Source organism: Acinonyx jubatus, chromosome B1 (assembly GCF_027475565.1).
Source record: "Acinonyx jubatus isolate Ajub_Pintada_27869175 chromosome B1, VMU_Ajub_asm_v1.0, whole genome shotgun sequence".
NCBI lineage: Eukaryota > Metazoa > Chordata > Mammalia > Carnivora > Felidae > Acinonyx > Acinonyx jubatus.
Genome location: NC_069382.1, coordinates 114,172,149 through 114,193,959, shown reverse-complemented (window position 1 = coordinate 114,193,959; position 21,811 = coordinate 114,172,149). Strand labels below are relative to the sequence as shown.

The window sequence follows — 21,811 nt, the reverse complement described above, 5'->3', positions numbered from 1 at the left end:
CAAAATATGCTTGTTAGACTGGACTAAAGTCTGACAAATGACATATAACCTGGCACAAAACGATGAAGGAAAGAAGGGTTTTCTTGGACTCTGGCCATTCTATTTCCATTTCCTCCCCTTGGTGGTGTCCTATTCCTCCTCCTTGGGTATTTGTGTCCTCACATTCTTTTCAATTACTTTGTCATAACCTAATCTCAGATCCTTGAAGAAAAATGAATAATGCCTATTGACAGTGCTACTGGGAGTATCTGAAGCCTAACAGCTGGTAAAGTCTCGAGCCAGCAGTCTGGAGACCTTACGGTTCAACAGCTGAGTGGTTTGGTCAGGATCAATTCAAGGCCTCAACCCCAGGTATTCCACTTTATTTATTTTTTTAAAAATTTTCTTAACGTTTACTAATTATTGAGAAACAGAGACAGAGCATGAACATGGGGGGTGGGGCAGGCAGAGAGAAGGGGAGACACAGAATCCGAAGCAGGCTCCAGGCTCTGAGCTGTCAGCACAGAGCCTGATGCGGGGCTCGAAGTCACAAACTGGGAGATCATGACCTGAGCTGAAGTCAGACGTTTAACCGACGGAGCCACCCAGGAGCCCTGGGATTCTGCTTTATTGATCTGGGGCTCAAGAGTGTGATTTTGTTGTTGTGGTGGTGGTTGTTGTTTTAAACATACATCACTAGAGGATTCTAAAGCAGGTAGTCTGAGGACAGTATCTTGAAAAACAGCAACTAAAGCCAAAATGATGACGGTACCAGTAAGTAGGTGGTATAGATGGTGCTGGACTTGGATCTTTAACAATCTTCAAAACAACTCACAGAAATGGATCTTAATAGTGCTGACCCCACTTATCTTTTCCCTCATTCTCTGCAGTGCCTTAATAGATTCGAATGGCTATTAACATTTCAGATCCTGTACTCTTTTAGTCACCTGAAGTTATCCTTAATAGTAATTAATGTTGAAGAGAAATAGTGCATCTATATTTCAAAAGGTATCAAGTGAGCTAGACCACTAATGTGAGCTGGTCTTCATGCTGTTCTTGCTTATTTTTCTTTGAACCTAAGTCCTAATGAGCAGAGGCACCGGATTCATCTACTCTGAGTCAAGTGCAGGCAACATGGTCGCTGATACTGTATGATTACTGAAACATCTTTGCTTCGTTCTCCCACATGCAGCAATACAATTACCATGTAGGCCGGAATTCTAAGATAAACATACCATTACTGAAAAGACCTTGTGGATAAGCAGTCTTAGCATTCAATACTTTTAAAACACTGTAGAAGTCAGAAAACGAATAAGGAAGGACTGACTACTGCACATTTAAGTAATCTCTGAAACTATGCTGTAGATCTGGACAGAGTTCCCACTGTTATTGTTTGGAGGGACATAACAACTAGGCTGCTGTTGAGCTGGAAACGGTAAAGGCAAAGCAGGCAGAACTGAGCGCTTTGGAACAATTAGGGCGTCGCTACGTGGGAGGTCTAAGAAGAAAAGTAGAAATGGAATACAAGGAGATGGCAAATGTTTAGGTGCCTTGAAAAGCAAGGCTGTGCTTAAGTGAAAGAAAAAGCGCCAGCGCTGAGTTTTCAGGTTAAGATTGTGAGTTCTGCTCCTGGGCTTGCGGCTGCAATTATCCATGTTAAATATCGGCCCCTAACAGTGAAGGCACGAGTGCATCTTTTCCACTCCTACCAGGGCAGCAGCTCCTCGTCTCCATCTATTCATTCATTTCTCAAACACTGTAGTGAGCACCTACCACATACCAGGCACTGCTGCAGTTTTTGCAGTGTTTATAGATCAGAGAAGGAGGTAGTAACCGACAACAAGTAGTGTGGCGGTTATACAAGTACAAGGGCAGGGTACGTTAAGGGAGATTTCCCCCCTCCCCAGCCCTCTTTTATTGATGTGACAGCCACAAGTGTGGATCAGATAGTATTCTCTGTGGCTGTAGTCTGACAGGTTAGGGAGGAAAGAAAGGGCTGTGAATGCATAGGGGTGGTTTCCACAGCGTGAAAAAACCACATCACTCATTGAGAAGATATGCGGTGGAACAGAGGAGAACCAGGCATGTAGCGTTCTGCGTTTCGTCCATCTTTGACTCTTCATCTGGCAGGGCTCTGGCAGCTTTCGGGAGTTAACATACACATTTACTGGACTTTGGTGATGAAGGATCTAGTGTAGCTTTGCAGCTGCAGCTGAGGGAGATGCCTGGCCTCAAACAGAAGTCACAAACCTAGACTCGCTGAGCAATATCCTTGGCAGGAGTGGGAGGATATCATATTGGACCAGTGGTTATGGAGCTTTTAGAATCATCTGAGTGATTTTAGTAAACAGTGATATCCAGACCCCCTCCAGATTAGTAAGAAGCAAAATTTCTGGAGTACAGCTCCAACACTGGGTTTTGTATTGAAGCTTCCCAGGTGATTCTATTGTGTAGCCAGCACTGAGAATCATTTTACTGGATAATAGGGTTCATTTGCTAGTCAGGTTTGTCTGAGACCTCAAACTGTAATTTTTATAGGTATACTCTTGAATGGAGAGCAAGTCACTTTGCACTAAAAGAGACTGTCATGTTTGTAGGGCTGGAGTTTGTGAGGCCAAGTCCCATGTGGAGAGAATGGGGTTCTTCAAACTGCACAACCAGCTGATATGTATATCCCATGTGGAGTTGGCAGGATCTGGTATTTGCTGGGATAGGATTTGGGGACCCAAACACTACAGAGGCAGCTGCATTTCTTGTGGGTAGTACTCCCATGTGGAGAGGGCAGAGCACTCACATTTTTGTCATTCCTCTGGTTAGCAGGATCTGGTGGTGCTTTTCATTTCTAAGGCTTAGGTAGGTGCACCTCAAAACAGTGCTGTCTGAATGTGGCAGGCTTTTGTTGGGTGACACTCTGTTTTATTTTCTCTCTTTCATCTTAGCTTGGATTAAGAGGCTGGTACACTTGTCCAGTGGAAGTCAAGTTCTATTGTAGGAGGAGAATGAGTGGAGAAAAGGGATATTCTGGTCTGCTACAGAATAGTATAGCTTAATTAAGGCCAAGAAATTAAGGCTGAGTATGGGTAAGATTTAACAGGAGCACAGAACAGGATCATGTTGTTTCTCACCTGGTGTCCCAGGACACAGTTTTGGGTAGACCCCACAGGCAGCTAAGAAAACTGGAGTTCTGCAAGATTCTGAAAGGAGCACATTGCAGGACAATTAAGTTTCCTTATGTGAAACTTTGGCCTTGTGAGTGTTAAGTTTGTAGTGGGAACCTGATAATTGCCGGGAATTTATGAACACTCTGGGGAAGCTCAAACTGAGGTATTTTTCTCTCTTCCATTTTATTTGTCCATTCCTTTCCTTCAAAATACTGCTAAATTTAGGATATGAAAATATTACTTTTGGTTGGACATAGAACTGAATAAAGGAACTGGCAAATTATCCTGTAATGAACAGCTGTGGTAATTTCATTTTCTTGGTTTTATGGATGTGAGGTTGATGCTGAATTAGTCCTATGTATTCTTTTGACCCTGAAAATATGGTGTCCATTTAGCATTTCTGGCACTATGTGGTTGGGGTGGGGCTGATACCTCTTGAAAATTATGCACCTATTTCTAAGTTTGGCTGAAGAACTCAATAAGCATGAGATAAGAGAAGATGAGAAACAGAAGAATATGGGGTGATTTCTACATCTAGAGTACAGAGTGGCCTGGGGTTAAAAATAATCCAAGTGTTGCCCTGTCCTGATTATTTAAGAAATTCTGAGATCATTAATAAAGGTCTGTCTTGATCATTTGAAGGACTTACCTCTGTGATCCCAATTAGAAACATCAGAGTTGTGACAAGGAGTAGTAGGACGGAGGTAGGCATGACTTATCTAATACTCCACTGATCTTTTGCCTTGACAAAGGAGTCAAGTATAATTTTGAAGTGTCATTTTCATTTCAATCCTTGTTATGTTTCTTCCATAACTGAGATAAGTGTTCTGTCTCCTGCTAGTCTTCTGTATTTAGATATTTTATAGTGAACACATTTATTTTCTTAAGAGTACTACATAAGTTTACTTTTTTTTTCTTAAAAAAGTTTTTTTAATGTTTATTTATTTCTTAGAGACAGAGTGTGAGCGGGGGAGGGGCAGAGAGAGAGAGGGAGACACAGAATCTGAAGCAGGCTCCAGGCTCTGCACTGTCAGCACAGAGCCCAACTTGGGGCTTGAACCAACGAACTATGAGATCATGACCTGAGCTGTAGTCAGACGCTCAATCAACTGAGCCACCCAGGCGCCCACATAAGGGCTCACTTTCTTAAATAAACTACTTAAGGCAGCCGTTGTACACTTTTAGTAGGACAGTATATATGGAAAACAGTGTGGAGGTTCCTTAAACAACTAAAAATAGAACTACCATATGATCCAGCAATCCCACTTCTAAGTATGTATCCAAAGGAAATGAAATCTGGATTTTGGTGTTTGTACCCCCATGTTTATTGTAGAATGATTCCTAATAGTCAAGATATGGAAACAACCTATGTCCATTGATGGATAATGGATAAAGAAAATGTGTGTACACACACACACACACACACACACACACACACACACGAATATTATTAAGCCATAAAAATGGAAATCCTGCCATTTGGGATAATATGGGTGAAGCTGGAGGAATTATGCTAAGTGAAATAAACCAGACACATAAAGACAAATACTGCATGATTTCACTTATATGTGGAATCAAAAATGGTCAAACTCATAGAAGCAGAGAGTAGAATGGTGGTTGATAGGAGTGAGAGTCTTGGGGAAAGGAGATGGGCAGATGTTGGTCAAAGGGTACAAAGTTTCAGTTATGAAAGATGAATAAGTTCTGGAGATACAATGTACAGCATAGTAATCATGGTTAAGACAAGTACAATAACACTGTATGGTTTACTTGAAATTTGCTAAGAAAATAAAGAAAGAAAATGGTAACTATGTGAGGTGATGGTATGTTAATTGGCTTGTGATGATCATTTCATAATGCATACACATATCAAAATGTCAAGGTGTATACCCTTAATATATACAATTTCTATGTGTCAATCATATCTCATTGCTGAAAAAAGATGACTACATAGGTGTAAAACTGGTTTTCACAGTAATAACATCTAATAACAATTAGGTAGTGGCTACCATATACTCTTATTTGACTCACAGAAGTAAAATCAGCAGCAGGGCAAAACCAAAAGGTGAAGATAAGGTCAGTAATCATCTTATACCTTACCACAGGCACTTGTGACAAGTAAGGAGCAGAACAGTTAATTACAGGGTATTAATGTGGAATATTATATGGAATAACATACTAGACCTGTAACCATACCAGAATATGGTTAATTATGCAATGAGAAAAACAATGGGAGCATGCACATCAACAATGATTAAATGGTCTAGGATTTATTATGTTGAATTAATTAAACGTTTATCTCTTCATTTCTTTGCAGAGAGCCTATTCTCTCTTGAATCCACTCCAATCAGACTTTTGTCTCCATCACTCCCCTAAAATACTCTTAAGAAGATCAGCAATAATCTCCACTTTGTCACACTGCCAAATCCAATTCTTAAGACTCAATCTGAGTCTGACTTGATCCATCATTATCATCTACACAATTGATTATACCTTCCTCTTTTCAAAACTCTCTTCCATTGGCCTTCAGTATACCAATGTCTCCTCATTTTCTTACCTCATAAGCTGATCTTTCCAGTATCCTTTGGTGGATTTTCCTTGTCTTCCTGACTTCTGTCCCACTGCTATCTTTTGACTTCTATTCTCCATCTCCCTTCATCCCCAAAGTGATTTCATCTAGCCCCATGGCTTTAAGTCCCATCTATACACTGATGACTTTAAATTTATGTCTTTAACTTCTTCCCTGAACTCTAAACTCATGAATCTGTTTCCTCAATCTCTCTACTTAGATGTCTAATAAGCTTCCCAAACTTAACAGTTCAAAGGAAAACACACGATTTCTGCTCTATCTTTACTTCTAACCTCCTCCCTGAAGGCTTCTCCATCTCAGGAAATGGCAACTTTACTCTTCCTGGATACATATTTCCTTTTTGTCCTCTACCAAAGTATAATGTAGTCTCTAACTTTCAAAACATACTCAGAATCTGATCACTTATCACCGCCTCTGCTATTGCCACACAAGCCCATGCAATCATTATTTCTTCCATAGATTACCACATATTAGCCTAACTGGGCTCTCCTACTTCCCTCCCTGCCCCAATGGTCTATTCACTACACAACATGAGTGATCCTTTAGAAAATGTCAGTCAGATCATATAACCTCTCTTTTTCAAAGCACTTCAATGGCCTCTTGGTTTTATTATTATTTTTTTAAATAAAATCTAAAGTCTTTACCATGATCTACAAGATCCTATATGATCTGAAAATCTGCAAACATTTCCTCCACTCCCCATGTTTAACTCCTTTAATCTCATCTCCTAGGCCAAACTACCATCACCTCCTATTTAGATTAGCAATAACTTCTTGTCTGACTGCTTCTGTCCTCACACCCTACAGTCTTTCATTATGAGGCAACCATAATGATCTATTAAAATAAAAGTCAGATCATATAAAACTCTTTGTTCCCCATGTTCTGATGACTTTCCATTTCCCACAAAATAAGAGCTTCCCCGATCATCTTATAAAGAAAATAAGCCACCTAGCACTCTTTCCACTCATTCTTATTTATTTCAGCATTTATAACCCATTGATACATATTTACTGACTGTCTCTTCCAAAATATTGTAAGCTCCATGAAAGGAGGGACTTTGTTTTATCTATTACTGTTTCTCCAATGCCCAGAACAGTGCCTAACACATCGATAGCATTTGCTCTAACATCTACTGAAGAACTGATTCATTCATTCAACAAATATGTTTTGATCATCTACAGTATGTCAGGAACTATGCCTGGCACTGGTTATACTGCTTTATTGCCAGTGGAAGAGGGGGAAAGGATTTTAGGCAAATAGTAAGAAAACTATCTAATTGGATCTGGTAAGAGTCAAATACTAGTTTCTCTTTCTCTTTACTAGGAGGGTCTTTCTTCAACTCTTGTATAAGTTGAAAGAGGTAAGATCATTTTTAAAAATAGTGCTTTTAAAAGGCATCTATATAAAAGAAACACAATTTATACAAACAATATTGATGATGAAGTTTATAAATATGTAAATAATAAACTCCTGTGTAATAATTTTGCTGTAGAAGTCCACAGAGCAGTCAGATGAAGGTTAGTTTCATTTCCAGTTTCATTTCCATAGTTTAGGAACTGAAATAGATAAAAGAATTTGAAGAGGATGCAACGGAAGTTTCATTTTCTACTCTTGGGCTCCATGCTTGCTTCTTAGCTCCTGTTCACTCAAGCTTGGCAATTTTTAGTGGTATGTGGACAACTTGAGACATATGTGAAAAACAAGGTATGTTAATAATTTCATGTGCAACTATAAATTTCTCTTGTCTTTTCTATTTTACTTTCTTATACGTAATTCTAAGAAAATCTCACAGGGATTAAAGGAAGAGAATTCAAATTTTTTAAAGTATACATTGTGAATAGAAATGGCAAGAAAATATTTCCTCAAGGCACATGATATCTCAGCATAATATAAGCCAACACAACTTCTATTTCATTGTTTACTTTGTTGAAATCCCAAATACACATTTCTCCTTCACATGTCAAAATGGTGTTTTCCTTTCTTCCTCTTCCATTTTCCTTTGATCTCGTTTTCTTTGTTGTTCTCCTCTACCAGTCACTTGCACCAAAGCAAATTTTAGTTTATAATGGATACAATGGAGTTTTACAATTTCTTGAAGCAAATTTAAGTGTCATATATATGACACACACGCGCGCACACACACACACACACACACACACACATATTGAGAGAGAGAGAGAGAGAGGGAGAGAGAACACAAGTGGGGGAAGGAGCAGAGAGGGAGAGAGACAGAGAATCCCAAGCAGGCTCTGCACCCTCAGCGCACAGCCTGATGCGGGGCTCTCCAACCCACTAACAGCGAGATTATGACCTGAACCTGAGTTGGATGCTTAACTGACTGAGCCACCCAGTTGCCCCTAAGTTATATTTTTTTTAATGGTCTTTTTTTGGTCTTTTGACCATATGTTGTTGAGGACATCACCTGGAATTTGTCTTCCATTCTAGAATAATGCAATTATATAAGCTATTACATTTAATTATAGGAAAGAAAAAAACCTACCTTTTTTTCTGTATTATAAAATACTAAGTGTTTATTTCATAAGTAGAAGGATTCTGTATATACATATCCCATTTTAACTCCCTGAATTCTAGTCTGAACCTCTAAGTCTTTGACTGGTATTTATACTCGTGTCCCATTAGCACTTCAAACTCAGTATGTCCAAAATTCATCACAATCTCTCCAAATCTACTTTTTCTTTCTACTTCTGTTAAAGGTATCAGCTACCTTCCCAAAAATCCAATCTGGAAATTTTAAAGTTACCTTTGACTTTCTAAACAAAATGTTGGAGCTGTTTTTGACTTTGGCACAAGAAAAAATTAGGCACATTCATTTAGGCACAAAGCTGTGTTACTTCTGTGATTGTCTTGGATCTGTTCCTTCTTTTCCATTCCTCTGCTCCTACTCCATTTTAGATCCTAATTACTCTTGGATTAGTTCCTAAATGGTTCTTGTGCTTTTAGTTTTCTCCTTTCCATTTGCCTGGCACTTTGCTGCCCACACCTAGCATTATGGGAGACCCTCAGGAAATCCTGAGATCTCTAACACTATTGTGTAGAGAATTTTTCCTTCCTAAAGGCTATTGCCCTTAGGCAAGGTGATTCAAGATCTGTGGATCCTTTCCAAAGAATACTTTGCTTATCTATAGTTAGGAAGGACAATATATAGTACCCAAAAGTTCTTACTGAAAATTTCATTTTGATAATACTAAGTCTAACATTTCTTTGCATTTTGAGGACAAAAGAAATTTTTATTCTAAATTTAGTCTTCCTTATTCTTTATATAAGTACATGTACTTATTTATACGTAAATTAAAGATTAATGAGCATATTGTCTTTTAGTGTCCTGAATAAAGAGAAGAGTGTGATAGAATGTTACCAGATGCTTTGAATCACATAATAAAAGCAGTGAGGCCATTTCCCCAATGTTCTTTTGAAAGTTGTGGGGCTTTGGCTATCCATCTCAGACAAACTCCTATTGTCTTTTCTCCACAACCAGGAGAATTTTGCTAAATGAAGGTTTAGGAACTGTTTAAGCAGTGGGACCTTGAAAGCTTGAGAGAAAAAACCAGCATTAAGGTAGCTTCTGGGAAGAACCTAGCATTGAAATAGACTAGGAATGTAGAAAGAGTGAAATTCTTTAACTGGTCTCTGGTTTTCGGTGCTTAAGAATTTCTATTTTATTGGGATCAAGGGCAAAGGAGAGGGAAGACACTAAAAGCAATTTGCCAAATGACTTTCTAAAATACAGCTGATAGTATCACTTTCCTTCTAAAAAAACTTTTAATAGAGCCCCACTGCTAAAATGTACGCTCCTTAGCATAGCATTCAAGGCCATCTATTTCCAGACTCTTCACCTATCTTTCCAGCCTTGTCTGCAGCTAAAAGGCTCTTCAAAGAAGCCCTATGCTTTCCAATCAGCATGTGCTATTTCCTTTGCCTGGAATATTTCCTCCTGACTATGGCTCTCCTCCCAATACATTTCCTTAGTGAATCCTACTCATAATTCAAGGTCTAAGCCTATGATCACCTTCTCCAAGAAGCTTTAGGAACCCTTCATTTAACTGGAAGAAACTTTTTCCTTCTCATTGATACTCTAGAACTTTAATTACAAATTTCACATAGCACATGCTACATTCTGCTTTGAGTTAATTGGTTTTATACATGTCTTATCTTTCTAACTAGATTGTAAATTTTTTGAGGGCAAGGGACTATGTCTTTCTTCTTTGTGTTTCCTCATAATAGTTTCCATCATGTAAGCACTTAATGTTTGTTGTCTTGAATTAAATTAGTAGTTATTAGTATTTTTTTCTTTTGTCATCCTCTTTTACTAATTTCTACAAATGCAGTCTATAGCACACTATTATTTCTCATGTGTTCATTCATCAAATACTTTTTGAACATTTACAGTGTGTCAGGAACTATGCTTGGCACTGGTTAAACTGCTTTACTGCCAGTCTTAATTAGTCATTAATTCAAACACCAAATATCTATTGAGTGCTTTCCACTTCAAAGGCACTATGCCAGGAGCTGGGAGTACAACAATGAATATATTATACAATATAATCCTTGTCCTCAATGAGCTTGGAGTTCAGATGGAGATGCAGAAAAGTGTAGTGGCAATAAAAATGCCATTTGATAATTGCTACGTAGAGTCATCTTTTACAGCTGTATAAATTGTGCCTTGCTTGAGAGAACCTGGAAAAGGGCTAAGCAGAACCCTTACATGGTGCTGTGTGCCCCTAAAGAAAGGATGAGTTTTGATCTAATGCACGCAGAAATTATACATATGATAGTGGTCCCAAGTAAGTAAAAGATATCCTATGAGCGCTTGGGAAGAGTACTTAGTCCCAAACATGAGGAGTTAAGAGAGTTCCTTGAAGAAATAGTATATAAACAGTCTTTTAAGACAAATGGTAGTTACCCAGGTGAACAGAAGTGGGAAAAATGTTCCAAATAGAAATAAGTATGAAAAGACAGTATATAGGGAACTACAAGTAGTTAATTACGGCCGGAGTCTAAGAGGGTGAGGCAAGAGCAGTGAGGGATGAGCTTGGAAAACTAAGCAGAGTTCAGATCATGAAGGGCCTTATGAATCATGAGGAGGATATGAATTTTATTTTGAAAGCAAAAAAAGTCACAGAGGCATTTGTGACATTCATCAGATTTGTATTTCAAAAAGCTCACCCTGGTTGTGGGGTAGAACTGGGGGAAGGGGTCTGCAGGCAGGAACAGTGGAAGTTGCAGTGAGTCAGGCATGAGGTATTGGTGGTCTGAGTTAAGACAGGTGGGCAGTAAGGATGACAGAATTTCAGACCTAGCTAGCAGGGTGATAAGACAAACAAATACTTTTCTATATAATTTGTTGTCACTTAGTCAAGAAGGTGAGATAATTCACTCTTTCATTCAAACAGACCAGGTGGCATGGAGACAGGCGTAGGAACTTTGTAGTTAGCATAGGGTTTCAATCAGGGTTCTGCTGCTGGTTTGCTGCGGGATCTCGGGTAAGTCACTTAGCTCTTTTGGCCTTAGTGTCCTTAACTGTTAAATGTGTGATAATAACACACTTGAATAGTACACTTATAGTGCTGTTGAGAAGATTAAATTAGATATCATAAGTGCTGATTCATAGTAAATACTATAAACTAGTTTCCTTCTTTCCTCTCTTCCTCTTTCCAATCAATCTATTAATAGGAGAACAATTTACAACACGTTGCAATTGTAGATTCAAACTTAAATAGTAGATTTGTCCCCAAAGGGGATGTAAGGTAGGGTTTACAGTGTTTATGATGAACTGTTTATAACAAAGCAGTAATTTATACTAGTAACTTTTACTGTTTACTGGGTCACATATACTTTGAGCAATTAAATGAAAGCTATGAATCTGCTCTCTCTCTCTCTCTCTCAAAAAAAAAAAAAAAGACACATATGTACAACACTTTACAGATAATTTCAGTTAGTTGAAAGACCTTCTAAAACTCATGACAGACTCTAGGTTAAGAAGTTTTCTTTTAGGGGCACCTGAGTGGCTCAGCCCATTAAGAGTCTGACTTTAGCTCAGGTCATGATCTCATGGTTCTTGAGTTTGAGCCCCGTGTGGGACCCTGTGCTGACAGCTCAAGCCTGGAGCCTGCTTCAGATTCTGTGTCTCCCTCTTTCTCTGCCCCTCCCCCACTCACGTTCAGTCTCTCTCAAAAATAAACATTAAAAAAATTTTTTTATAAAAAGTTTTCCTTTATACTCCTTTATCATTCATTTTCCTTTATAACTCATCTAATTTTTAACTAATGATAGTTGATAGTGACCTAGTGTTTATCATATGGCAATTAGGATCTTCCTATAAATTTACAGATTAGTGTTTAACAATAGCTTATACTTTCAAACAAGCCCTCTTAGGAATGGCTATGTGGAATTATTTTTAAGTTTACATTAAGAAAATAGGAGAAAAAATTTCAGACATGACATAAAAGTCTTTTTGAAAACAGTTCTTATTCTAATAGAAGAAAGTGTACTAGTTCATGTTAGAGAATAAACCTTTTCTGATAAAATTCCATCATCTAATACCATAATGTATCAGGAGCTCTAATGAGCCTTGTGGTACATTTTCCTTTGATCTGCAGTATTTGGGACCAGAATTTGAGCAACAATCATTTATCAAGTTCTGTTTACATTAGACAACTGAGAACAGTAAACCCATACTGTGTCCTAGCCACTGGCCGTGTTACACACAATATACTATGCTCTGAAAATAATGTATATAATTAAAAACTCAGATTCAAAACAGTTAGGGCTATGATGGATCACAGCCAAGTTCCAAACTCTATAGGTCAAGTGGGAGGGCGACTGATTAGTTTCTTATTCAGCCACAAACATTCCTGTGGTATGGAGTAATTAATTAAATGGTGGGTTGTGGAGGGTAGGGTGGGTATGTAGAATAACACATACTTAGACAAAGATAACTTTCATCCTGTGACAGGTCATGAATATAGGTGCCAGAGATCACAAGACTCAGATGGTGACTTGGCAGTTTTTCCCGCAAATTGGAAATGAGTACTCTCTCTTTTTAAAAAACTGCTTGTACACATAATACATCTAGTAAAGATGTTAAAAAAAAAGTTTGAGGTGTTTTAAAGCCCCCTTTACTACAACTCCTACACTGCTTTTTACTTCACAAAACCTTTGAAAACCTATGAGAACAGGAACTCTACAGGGCAGGTTTTAGCTGAGGGGTCTTTTAAAGTAAGTTATCCTCCATCTATGCTATGCAGAGCCATACAGAAGAGTTTTCACTGTTACTTGTAAGCCTTGTATTATGTCTAGTGTGTTCAAGCCACATTAATATCTAAAATGTTTCTTATAATCTGCTATAAACCCACAGAGCAAAACATTTGCTGACAAGAAGGCAAAGAATAAGCCAGAAAGAAAGCCAAGTTTAACCATGCTTATGGTTCTAACAAGACCAAGAAAGAATTCCTTGCATTTTTGGAACTAATAAAAGAGATTCACTTCCCATTCTTTGCCAAAATGTTAAAAATGTTATAAAGAGGTCTGACACATTTTCTGACAGGTAAGAGATTTCATTCAAAGTGGTTTAAAAGTTTCACATTAATGAAACACATTAATGAAGAACTAGGTAGATATTATCTAGAGCCACAGAAGTTTACTATGGGGACAACACATGCTGAATTGCTTATTTTCAGGTCACCTGGTCCATTTTGAGCACTCTTTCCATGGGATGAGAGTGTGGAAGCCTCACATTACCACAGTACAAACTAACTTCCAACCTAACATCCAAAGACCAAATAACACCTTGGCCACCAGGGGAGTGTAAGTAAACATAAGTGGACTATTATCTTATTTAAAAAATAGCTGCAATGGCATGCTTTCTTATTATAAATATAATCAATTTTAGTTGATAACAGATTTTAATATTTTAAATTTAATCCTTACCTGTCATGTGTAGAAAGTATCGGACACTCTGACTGTTCAGTCATAGAATCTCCATAAAGATCATCTCTTGTCTAGGTTTCTGAATCAACTGTTATTCAGAAATATATGTTTTGCTCTTTTCTATTTTTTTGTTTTGTTTTGCCTTCCTTTGTTTTGTTTTGCAGGAAAGAATAATAGCACACATGGCTTATTATTGCCACTGGCTCTTGTGTTCTCAGATGAATATTTCTTTTGATGACAAAAGAAAAGCACTGATTTTATGTCAAGAATATAACGTTTTTAAGGGAAAGACAAGCTGTTCCTAATATTTTCCAAAGGGTTGACAAAATAGAGTGAAATGCAAAGATTCTTTCAATTTCTTTCTTAGATAACTTTTTGAATGGGATACACTGGTAGGGATGAAATTTTGGTGGTCTTATAACCACAAAATATAATCTGGATGGATAAAGTCTATGAGTTTCAGTGACAACACAACAATATGATGTTTACAGTTTTTCTCAAGGACTCACTAAAGGTAGAGAAACACCAACTGGAATTTCATTTTGTTCTTGTCCATGTTGTTGGCCATTTTCTAGTCTGGCAGCCATCACTAGTTCTAGAGCTGGATTTTACTACCTTCCTTCCCCAGAGAGGAGAAACAAGTAACCCCATAACACATCACAGCATGCTACTCTGCTGTTATCATTCTCTGTAAACATTATAATTTACTTCTAGGAAAGAGGTGGATGCATAATGGTATTTTGTCCAGGAGAGATACATGAGACTTTCACCTTAGGTTGGGAGTGGGATAGTGTGAGTAATGGTTGCTGTACTAAAAGAAACCATAAATTTTCTCTTAGGTAATATTTGATTAATATTAAAAATCAAAATTTCCTTTAAATCGGATCAAGGATATAACAATGTTCCTTCCTGTGGGTTCATTTAATCCATAATTTGGCTGATGGACTTCTCTCTGCCTCCCCCTATTGATCTGAGTAGTTACTGCCTTAATTCTCAGATTTATTCATGAGCTCTCTGAGATTAATTCAGCACATTTTGGTTTCGGAAGAGGTATCTTTTATGGTGCTTTCTGTACAGATCATGTTGGCATTTTTCTTCTATGCCCAGGAAATCGAATTTCAGTTTAGCAATCGAAGATACAGTTTCTCATGTAAATTTAAAAAGATGATTATCTCTGCAGTGAGAATAATGAGACCTTTCCATCTTTTTCATTTCAAATGTTACACAAAGTCTGAATCGACTTTACCCTTGTTTTGATACAGAGGTCTTCCTACTCCCATTAACCCTACCAACACTTGTAGTCTGCATCTGTTTGGCTTGTCAGATTGAACTCAGCCACACAGCAGCAAGGATCAGCACAAAATCCAACCTACCCTTGGAGCATTAGTACACAGTTTAGAGACTCAGGATTCCACTTCGCTCACTTGAGACCACCTGACATTCCTTGATGCTGACACATTTGTTCTCAGAATATCTGGAAGTGCTTGATTTTATAATAGCTCACTGCTTTATTTAACCTGTAGCTTAAGGTGAATTAAAGATTACCTGACAAGTGAGATTCAGTAGGATTCGGTATGGAGAGCCTCTATGTGGTACCCAATTAAACTAAGGTCTTTGTAGTCCTCCTTTTTTGCTCCGCTCATGGGAAAACCAATGTTTTAGCTAGGCAAGAAATGGCAGATACTAAAGGTTTCGTGGCGAATTTAATGTGGAAGCTAGGCCAGATACAAAAAGGCTTATGAAGTGGTAATGACAAAGAAACCATTAAATTGCTGATCAATTGTAATTATAGGAAATAGTTAATGAATACATAAATAAAACAGGATCATGTATCTTCCAATTACAGTTATTTAGGTATGCAAATAAGCTGTAATAGATCTGTTTTGCCTTCTCCTATGTCATTGTAGACAATATATTCAATATACTTGGGCATTATGGAGTAAATGCTTCATATTTGTATTACAAAAGACACTCCGCTTCTAATTTGTATGTCAAATGGGTGATTTTAATACTGTCATTGACTAGACAAGTGGCTCATTTTTATTTTCTTGCAGTTGCCCAATGATATTTTGCTACTTGTTAAATTAAACATTGAGAGCACTTTTCTTTATTGAGCTATATATACTCTATTTCATTTAATATTTTCATTTGTTGGGTTTTCAGTCTGGCTCTTTGACTAGATCTTAATAGAAGATGTAAAAGTAGAAAAATTACAGTCAGTGCCTACTTTTGTAAATAAAGAACTCCCTAGTCCAAATATGGGTTTGACATAAAAATCATCAACATTTATAAAGATAATTTGTAACTGTACTAACTAGAATTGGTACCTCTGCTTTCTTTTCATAGCATTCAACTGTGGCTTTCTTAATCTTTTCAAAATAGGACTCTGCCAGCTGCTAGCTGCAGTACACTCATTTCAACTTAGAAGATAACCTGTTACTGGCTTGGAAATCACTGTTTTTTGTGTTTTTGATTTTTAAAAAAATATTCACAAGGGAAAAAGATGAGACTTGATCAGAAGGGCTCTTATGAAAGAATGTCTACTATGACCAAAAACTGTAGGCCTCAGATGAACTGTGGGCAATAGGGTAGTCTGAACACATCAAACTCTAGAACTTTTTGAAAATTGCTATTTTAACAATTTTAGGTGTACAATAAGTGGCATTAAGTACATTCACAATGGTGTAAACTGTTACCAGTAGTTATTTCTAATTTTTTTTATCATCCCAAATAGAAACTCTGTATCAAGAAAAACTCTCCTCCCCTCTGTCAGCCCTTAGTAACACTAATTTACTTTCTGTTTCCATGAATTTGCCTATTCTAGATAGTTCATTTAAGTGGAATCACAGAATATTTGTCTTTTGCATTTGCCTTATTTCAACGTAGCAAGATGTTTTCAAGGTGCATCCATGTTGTAGCATGTATCAGAACTTCGTTCCTTTTTAAGGCTGAATAATATTACACTATACGTATACACCACATTTTGTGTACTCATTCATCTGTTGATAGACACTTGGGTTGTTTCTACCTTTTGGCTATTCTAAAGAGTGGTAATATAATCACCGGCATACAAGTATGTATCTGTTGGATGCTTGTTTTCAATTTTTTTGGCTATTTACATAAGAGTGGAATTGCTGGTCATAGTGTAATACTAAGATTATAGTTTGAAAGAATTGCCAAACCGTTAAACAGAAGTTGCATCATTTTGCATTCCTGCCAGGCTTGTTTCTCCATATCCTTGCCAACAGTTGGGTGTGAATTGGTATCTCACTGTGGTTTTGATATGCATTTCATTAAAGACTAATGATGTCAAGTACGTTTTCATGTGTTTATTGGCCATTTGTATATCTTCTTCACCCCTAGAGCCAAAGGGACTGGAGGCTGGAAAAAGAAAGTAGTTAGAGAAGGCTTCCTGGAGAGAAGTGTTAACCTTCAATAGAGGAATACAGCAAACCTGAGAATTTTTGAGGAAGAATACAGGGGGATAAACATCCTTGACTCTTCCCCTCTTATAACTTGTCAGAACTCCCCATTAGCTCAACAGCTGGAAGCCAGAGAACATGGAAGCCAGTCTCCTACAATAGACAGCAGGGTGAATAAGGGTGGAGAGTGAGTGAAAGGTGGAACAAATGGAAGCTATCCAGCACAACCATGGATACATAGAATTCCAGTAAAAAAAGCATTAGTAAAGTCATACAGATCTGTACAGCAGGTTAAAAGATGATGGAACAGCATACGCAAATAAATACTTAGTTATTTTTAGCCCCGTGGGGAGAAAAGTTATTAAGATCCATCTCTATACAAATACTTAAATCATATCTCAAAAATAATTTCCTGATGTTGGACTGAAGCACTAATACTGACCATAGAATTTGTTCAGTCATTGTTGTCTATAAGCATTAATGACCAAAGAGTTTGAAGATGAAGGATTTATTCATGATAGGATCTGGTCTCTGATAAACAAGACATTGGCTAATTTATTCATAATGTGATGGCTCTTCATTTACATATTCATAATGTGATGGCTGTACTATTCCATATTTTTTAAAATGTTTATTTATGTATTTTGAGAGAGGATTACACATGCCAGCACAGAAAGAGGGAGAAAGAGAATCCCAAGCAGTCTCCATGATGTCAGACAGCTGTGCTGACAGCTCAGAGCCTGGAGCCTGCTTTGGATTCTGCCTCCCTCTCTCTCTGCCCCACCCCCACTTGCGATCTGTCTCTCTCTCTCAAAAATGAATAAACATTGAAAAAAATTTAGAAACAAACAAGCAAACAAACAAAGATCCAATGGCAGCATTCAGACTCAAAAGCCTTAAGAACTCACTGAGTTAAGGGCATGTCCTATAGAGTAATATGGACTCATGTTTCAATCCTGGCTCTGAGACAGGCAAATTAAAACTGAGTCTAAGTTTTTCTCATATGTAAAATGTGTAGAATAATGTCTCCCTCATAGAATTGTTGTGAAGAATGAAATAACGTATAAACAGTATTTACTACTTACAAAGACCAATAATTAGGATTATCATCATTGTAAAGATTTCTTCTTATGGCTATCACTTAGAACCCAGAAATATGTGCTTTTCAATAGTATTTCTGTGGCTTGAATGTACTGATAGTCATTGTAATTGAAAATTGATATTTTTCATTGGAGTGATGTGGCAATGTAGATTAATGTAGCAGCAGTAGTATTATGGTAGTAATAATATATTTATTATAATTATATTATATATAATATTATATTATAATTATAATTATAATAATTATCATTTAACAACTTACATAAAAATAATTTAGATACCATGACTTTAGTTCTAAAATGTTCTCATTTACTTAAAACTGCACATTTGTCATTTAGTATACTGACTTTCTCTGAAATAGGTGTATTTAAATTGTTCCCTGTTAGATGTCAGATATAATAATATAAAAGAGGAAGTGAGTGATATATGACATAATTAATATCCACTTAGATCCTTCTTTAATATGGTCAGTTAAGCTTCATCATCAAGGATGACCTTCATTTAGTGTTAAAAACCAATGTTACTGTTAGCCCTGTAACTTCTGAGACAAGGATACTTAAAATGGCTATGACCAAAAGTTTCAAAGTTCTCATCTGACTACCCTTCTAGATTACTCAGTATATAGAGACACTAAGGAATGTACATATTAGAGGGGAATATTTTATCTCCACTGCTCATTTATTTGAGAAGGAAATTTTTCTAAGTATATTCCTAACTTTGCTTTTGTCCCTCTATTCACTCTGTCCAGGGTAGTGATTTATTTGATTGGCAAATTTGGGAAGGCTCTCTCTTGCCCTTCTTCCTTTTGGGAATAAGTTACCTGCAGGGATCAAACTACCTCTGCCACTTTTCCAGGAGCAGATCCTTCCCTCCCTTTAGAAAGAGGGCCTGTCCTGGCTCGATGTTGCCCCCATCTAGATATGTTCACCAATTCTGGGGGGTTTGTGAGCAAGCCCATTTGTTCTCATATAAACTATATTCTCTAACTTGTGTTTTATAAAAAATAACGGTGATATTTTTGACCTCCATATGCTACTCTTTGTTTTATTTTCAATCTGCTTAGAACACAGTCAGGGGAGAGGGAAACATTTTATTTTTTCACATACTCCTTGTATCTAAAAGTGGATATCCTTCCGGAATTCTCTATCATCAAAAAAGCTTTGAGCCTATAGTAAATAAAATCCTCAAATCCAAAAAATTCTATTATGATCAGTTTTCAGAGCCTCCAATCAAGCCCCAGTGTGCTCCAATGGAAGGAATTGAAGCTATTTTCTATGCAATTTCAGAAAGAAGTTCAAAAACAAAACAACAAAAAAAAAAACACCTTAGGCTATCATTTGTATCTTTCTAAGTTTACTATTGATCTTAATGTTGCACAATGAGGGAAAAGCATTAATTCTTTTACCGGGAAGAGGTAGACAAACTCTTCTACAGACAGATATGCAAAGCTCGTTTGCTTTACGACCAACTCCTGAAGAAACATACTTTTAGACAAACTATTATAAGACACAGTTGGATAACACAGCATTATGTTCATATGACATTTCTGAGTCCACTTACCTCTGCTGTGTGCTTTGCCACCTGCCCCACAATGACAATGACCTTCCCTTTGAAGCTCTGGAGCACAGAAGTGAAAGGGCCCTGGGTAAGCTCTCCATCTGCAGTGAACGCAGCACTGAATGGAATGTTGATGCTGCCTGAAATATGACCCCGAATAAAACTGAGAAGGAAAGTTAAGGAAAACATTTATTTGTGTGTAGACTTGAGTGTGGGAGGGAAACTCACAGAGGTAATTGACCCACAGGAGATAGTACGTTAAAGTTAAATGCAAATGGAGACCAGACTTAAAAATTCCAAGCGGACAAAACTTGTTTAGTCATACAAGGAAAGTTTACCTTATTTTGCAAGACAAGTGAGGCTAACTTAACCCAGGACACTTCTTGCTTATGCCTCTGAAAATCATAAGCAAAATTTAAATTTTCCCCCAATTGTTATGTGACCCCAACCAATTCCCTCTCATTTAAGAAAATTCTAATATTGTAACCAAACTGAAAACTAAGCAGTCACTACCTCCATATTGTATAAGCTGCTTTGTAACAATATGCCCTGAGCCTCACTCTATGTTTTGTTTGAGTGCTCCTGATTTATAGTCTGTCTTTTTGGTATGTGCACCATAAACTTTTGCTAATTGCTATTTCAGTGATTCATTGGTTTTACTTCTGTTTTTTTCCTTCTTCTCACCTGAACTTCTGACAGTTCTAAACATCTTGAACGCTCAAGATGTTGAATGTGTATTTTATCTAAATGAAGGTACCGCTAAGAAAAACAAACAAAAATGCTAAATGTGAAAATAGAACGGAAAAAAGAAAGGAAAAACATGAGTCAAAAATTTAAAGCAGACTGTCCTGATTGAATGAAGTATTGTAAAAGTCATCAGGATGTAGCAAATCAGTGGCAATCACTTGGGTTGCATATTGATGGCTTTCAGTTTATTACTACTACCATGATTATTTTATAGCTCTGAAAGTAAACTGGATATTCTAAGATCTAACTTGATACTGCAAAGCCTATCTACTTTGGGCAAGTGATTGCTAAATGGGATTCTGTTTAGAATTGTTAGGTCATTAGCACTGCTTGGAAACACTTCTGTTGTCGGCTATTTCTCAAGTAAACTTCAATGACATTTCCATTCTTTCCAATTTTATGTTCTCTAAAGGCATAATGTGTTATTATACTTGTACTTCAGAAGGGTTCTTCTGGTTTCATTGTGTTTTACCTTTAATTTGGCAACTAAAAGCATATGTTAGTTTAAAATATTTAGTAATATCATATGATCTTTTTTTTTTTTATTAAAAAAAATTTTTTTTAACGTTTATTTATTTTTGAGACAGAGAGAGACAGAGCATGAACGGGGAAGGGGCAGAGAGAGAGGGAGACACAGAATCGGAAACAGGCTCCAGGCTCTGAGCCATCAGCCCGGAGCCCAACGCGGGGATCGAACTCACGGACCGCGAGATCGTGACCTGAGCTGAAGTCAGACACTCAACCGACTGAGCCACCCGGGCGCCCCTGTAATATCATATGATCTTAAAGAAAAAGATATATGCCTCTAACTAAGGCATAGTATGTTTCAAGAAGTGGTAGATGATGAAGTCAGAGAGGCAAATTAAATAATAATTATGAACTTAGTCCTCTGACCATTCTCAAAGTATTTAAATTTCTGTTAGAAATGTGAGATTCCTTTTTATGTTATTATTTGTTACCTGTCAATACTGCCTGCTCCTGTCACTAAATGCCATGAGTTTAACATATTGTGCTTCTTGGACTCTCTAGATTTGTTCTAAAAATTTTATAGGGGCGCCTAGGTGGCTCAGTTGATTACGCGTCTGACTTTGGCTCAGGTAATGCTCTTGCGGTTCATGGTTTCCAGCCCCTTATTGGGTTCTCTGCTGTCAGCATATAGCCAGCTTTGGATCCTCTGTCTCCCTCTCTCTGTCCCCCCCCCCCCAATAAATAAACATTAAGAAAATTTAAAAAATTACAAATAAAGGCGCATATATCTTTAAAAAAAGATAAAAAAGAAAATATATGTTCCCAAAAGTAATTTAAAA

The 21,811-nt window shown here is 37.2% G+C and overlaps 1 protein-coding gene across 9 annotated transcripts in view; it reads right to left on the bottom strand.

Moving 5' to 3' along the window:
- Positions 1-21,811, bottom strand: part of TBCK (TBC1 domain containing kinase) — a 404,858-nt gene that overhangs the window by 188,684 nt on the left and 194,363 nt on the right. For 8 of the 9 annotated variants that reach the window (XM_053217079.1, XM_027061941.2, XM_027061938.2 and 5 more), the window contains one exon: positions 19,761-19,920. The exons of the other annotated variant lie outside the window; for it this stretch is intronic. In XM_053217079.1, the coding sequence (XP_053073054.1) occupies positions 19,761-19,920 (160 nt within the window). The remainder of the gene's footprint in view (positions 1-19,760; positions 19,921-21,811) is intronic. 9 annotated transcript variants of the gene reach the window in all.